This window comes from Morus notabilis, unplaced genomic scaffold (genome assembly GCF_000414095.1).
Source record: "Morus notabilis unplaced genomic scaffold, ASM41409v2 Scaffold388, whole genome shotgun sequence".
In the NCBI taxonomy this organism is placed as follows: domain Eukaryota; kingdom Viridiplantae; phylum Streptophyta; class Magnoliopsida; order Rosales; family Moraceae; genus Morus; species Morus notabilis.
This window is the reverse complement of record NW_010362833.1, coordinates 404095-408284: the sequence shown is the minus strand read 5'-3', so window position 1 is coordinate 408284 and position 4190 is coordinate 404095. Positions and strand designations below refer to the sequence as shown.

Below are 4190 nucleotides of genomic sequence, written 5' to 3'. Positions count from 1 at the left end.
AAATACTTGTGCTGTCTGTTTTCAATTGGATGGAAAGTCGCTTTATTATACTGAAAACAGTTTAAGGTCTCATTCAATTCTCCAACTTGAGTTTTTATTAATTCGGTAATGAAAAGACAGTTGAGTTGCCATCGAGCATATGTACTAATTTTTGCCATCAATGACCAACCTTGGTTCGAACGAGTCCAATCTCGTGTTTTGCCCATGTTAATATCTGAAAATTAAGAGAGAAATCTATGCTGTGAAAGGATAATATTACTATGAAATACGTTTTGCAATTAAACATTATTGGCATAGAGAAGGCCAGAATTGTAGCCTCAACTGTATATATAGAAAAGTAACTCATAAGAAAGCAGAGCCCGAGCGCCAACTCGAGAAACCTCCAACTCCATTCTTGGCAGCTATTACTTTGCTGACCAACAATTTCCACTTGGTCTCGTCTTTCTTGCTCTGCTGCTGCATTTTTTCCTCGAAATGCCTAAAAACAAAGAACCAAGGAAAGGTTATTATTCATTTAATCAACAAACAAGTTCTAAGGCTGTCCACATCTTTCACTCAGGTCAGTAGAACAAAAATATAAGCTAAAATATAGCTCAGACTTGAAAGCATCAACTTAAATACTAAAAGATTCATGAGTAGTGAGTGGTTAAGTGTCTGTCAGCAAAGAAAAGAAAAAACGCCAGGGAAAAAGCTTCATGCTTACCTACAAAGAGGGACTTTGCACGCATCAGGCTCATTACACAAGCGAGAATGCAGCTCAAGAAGTTGCCACATGCGCTTGCAGTGCACACAACCACCAGGAACACGGGTTTTACAGCTGGAGAAATGGCGGACTAAAGTTTCAAGCCCTTTGCAAGCTGGAAATCCACATGCAACTTGGCTTCCTTTCAGGACTTTGTCACGGGGCCCTATTGTTCTGCACCCGTCCCTGCATATATGAAGGAGGGCTTCCATCGCCTCATTCAACTGCAAGTATACTTTTTTCTCTTCCATTTTCTTTAACCTCTCCTCCTTTCTCTGAGATAATTAACTAAAATGTAAGATTTCAATGGTAAAAATAGGAGTAAAACAAGAGTAAAAACTTTGCGCATAATAAACAGACATTAAAGTGCATGTGAGTTCGTCACTAAGCAAGATTTTGTTTTGTGTAGTGAACGAGAGACCAAACTTACAGTATCCGCTTCAACAACAGACTCTAGTAGCTCCTGTTCAAGTGCAGGGTTAGCTCGCCTCATTACTTTCCAACCTTCAGTTGAGGATATGGCCTTAAAGTCCTTCACAACCATACGCACACAAAATAAGGAGAGTCGTGGCGCGTCACAATCCCTTGCTAACTGAAGCACATCTACTGCATTTTCCTTTGTTAGCCAATCCTGCTCAAGAAAGTATACACAAACTCTTTTAAGCGATGGAACTGAGTAGGAGTGTGACAAAACCAACAGATGAAGAACAAACTTCTTGATCTCTTCCATCTCATAGCTGCACACAAGGAGTAACAAACTTCAACTAATGTTGCCAGAATAGCTAACTGAGAAGTAAACGGGAGCTGATGTCATGGTTCAAGATAATTCCATCATACCGGGAAGAGTAAAGAAAACGTATGAATAGATAGACAGCATCATAAGGCACCCCAGGAATCTTAATGTATCTCATACCATTCTTGACTCTCGTTTGCTGCACCAAATTCTCCAACACAGGTGATGCACAACTCTGCAAAGATAACATTGAGCGATATTCTGTCAGCAATAGCAATATCGGTGCTATTTGTTGTTGGTCATGAAATTTACAACAATAACAAGGATGAGAAAATCGAGCAACTTACCAGAATACTAGAATGAGATGGAATGAACAAGTCATCCTCGGTGATAACATAGACATCAGCGCCATGTCCTTCCTTGAAGAGTTTGTCCCATGTATCCACTGTTTCCTTTGGGACAGGGCAAAAGTCTGATAGCCTGTTCACATATTTGGTTCTTGTAATTATTTTATTAGGGAGCGGTGGTGGCTTTGGAATGTTACAATTATAGGATACAGAAGAGGTAGGAGCTTCCAGCACAGGTAAAATATCAGCTGAATTCGCTTCCTCTAGACGTATATCTAAAGATCCAGAAAAAGAATAACCAGATGATGATGGCCAGGTTGAGTCAAGATCAGGAGAAGCCATTAACTAGTGCTGATTATCAATAACAGACACAAGTTATGAATGGAAGATCTGCACAAAGAGAAAACTTTGGTTAGAAGATAAATCTAAGCTATCTATATATGTCTTCTTGAAGAAGTTAAATGAGGTCAAAATGTTCTTATTGCCTGCAATATACTAATTCTGAGAACAGTAAACAACAATAGATATTTGAGAAACAGACTATATATAAAGGTTTGGTTAAATGGTATATCATGGTAGCACCAGAACATCAAATTCTAACTAAGAAGCAATGTTAAACAACTGTAGATTAATCAAGGCAGCAAAGAAAGACTCAATAGTATGAAACAAGAAAAGAATCAGTCAGAAAATCCCATGGGTGAATTTTGGTCATTAAGAAAGTTGCTTGGGGGAAAACTTTGGCATGTCCAATTCCGGAGTTAGAAGTTTCTTCCATGTTTTCTAAAACCCATGCCAAGAAATCTCGAACCATTATCCAAGGAAGGTGATAACCCACCAAAACCCGATTCACAGGTTGAATTTAATAAGAAGCTGGTAAAGTTTTAAACTTGATCCAAGTTAGTTTTAACACAAGTCTCGAAACACAAGAGAAATTGAAGCCCAAAGTCCGACTTGGTAATGCAAATCGGATTAAAGAATTGGAAAGAACGTGCTTTTAACAAAAAGCACAAAGAGGTGATGAGATCTGGTAAAGTCGAACTACAAATAAATCCAGCTTTTGATACAAGCTAAATAATAATAAAATTTAAGCTCGAAAAGAAAAAAGAATTTACAAGCATCGGATTCATAATCAAAAGCTCAAATAAATAGAAAACAAATATAGAAAGGGAATCCGCAAATAGTACTCGCTCTGGCAGTTAATTAACTAACACTAACTAAATGATAGTTTAATGAACAATATGCAAGAATTAGAATCTCTAATTAATTACCTTTTGGATAAAATCAGCAAATCTCCGTTCCAAAAATTTCGAGATATGCCTGATCTTCAGAATATTCTAATGGCTGATACACAAGCTAAATTTCTGGAAGTTTTTATTTATTTATAAAAAGACAAAATCTAATCAAATATCAGGAATTCACTATTGCCAACGAAAATTATAAAATAAAAATAGATGAATTCAGAGGAAAAGAAATCTATATTAATAAGCCGAAAAACAAAGCACTTGACTTTTTTCAACGAAGAATATAATTATATATATCGGCAATAAATATAAAAAATTATTTTGGGTTATGCATGTAAACCAGTTTTTTCTTGTAGAAAAATAATAGGAAAACTATTTTGTTGTTAACTTGTTATAGCTTTTCTGTCAAGAAACTCCCCTTCAGGCTCTAGAGACGGAGATTCAGATAAGTGTTCTAGATTTCCGGAGAAAATATATACACATATATACATACATATATATATATATATACACACATCAAAATATAATTCAACATTCAACGCAGGAAAATCAGGCGAGGAAAACAAAAGGCGAAAATTTAAAAAAAAAAAAAAAAAAAAAACTGCAATTCTTCTTGATTGCTGATAATAATATTTTTATTCGAACAGAGAAAAAGAACATAGAGCTAAACTATTAAGTTGGGAAATATTCGAAAAGGAAAAATGGAAAGTAGCTTCAATCAATTCAATAAAGAAAGAAAGAAAGATACCTGTTATATATGTGTGAAAGACATGGATTTTTTGGTGATAGTGATTACTGATTCTGATTATTAGGAAGCAGAGCAGAGAGACGTCGCTATTTATTTATTGCTATTACTATGTAGAGAGAGAAACAAAGAGAGAGAGAGAGAAGAAAAGGAGGAAGAAGAATTGAAAACTGCAGAGAAGAGAAGGGAATGAGAAGTCACCGGCCTAGTTTCTTCTCTTCTTTATTGGTGTCAAAATGGGGAGCTCACAGCAACGTGTGTACTTTTTTTGAACTATTCCTTTCAAAATCAATCCAATTTATCAACTGCTTTTCCCAACTCATTTTATCGTTTCACGACATTTTCGACACGCACCTTTTTTGTCCAATAAAACAAAAAGGAT

General features: G+C 35.8%; 1 protein-coding gene across 3 annotated transcripts; it reads right to left on the bottom strand.

The window, feature by feature from the left end:
* Positions 1 to 237: 237 nt before the first annotated feature.
* LOC112090257 (BTB/POZ and TAZ domain-containing protein 3) lies at positions 238 to 3963 on the bottom strand. Of its 3 annotated transcripts, none has more exons than XM_024168835.1 (7): positions 3812 to 3963; positions 3091 to 3183; positions 1823 to 2212; positions 1580 to 1710; positions 1173 to 1479; positions 704 to 1017; positions 238 to 478 (listed from the first exon to the last, which is right to left on the bottom strand). In XM_024168835.1, the coding sequence occupies exons 3-7, from the start codon at positions 2162 to 2164 to the stop codon at positions 343 to 345; spliced, it is 1230 nt and encodes a 409-aa protein (XP_024024603.1). In that variant the 5' UTR covers positions 2165 to 2212; positions 3091 to 3183; positions 3812 to 3963; the 3' UTR covers positions 238 to 342. The 3 variants fall into 3 exon arrangements, with proteins under 3 accessions (XP_024024603.1, XP_024024604.1, XP_024024605.1); XM_024168836.1 differs by having other exon boundaries at positions 3091 to 3175; XM_024168837.1 differs by lacking the exon at positions 3091 to 3183.
* Positions 3964 to 4190: the final 227 nt, after the last annotated feature.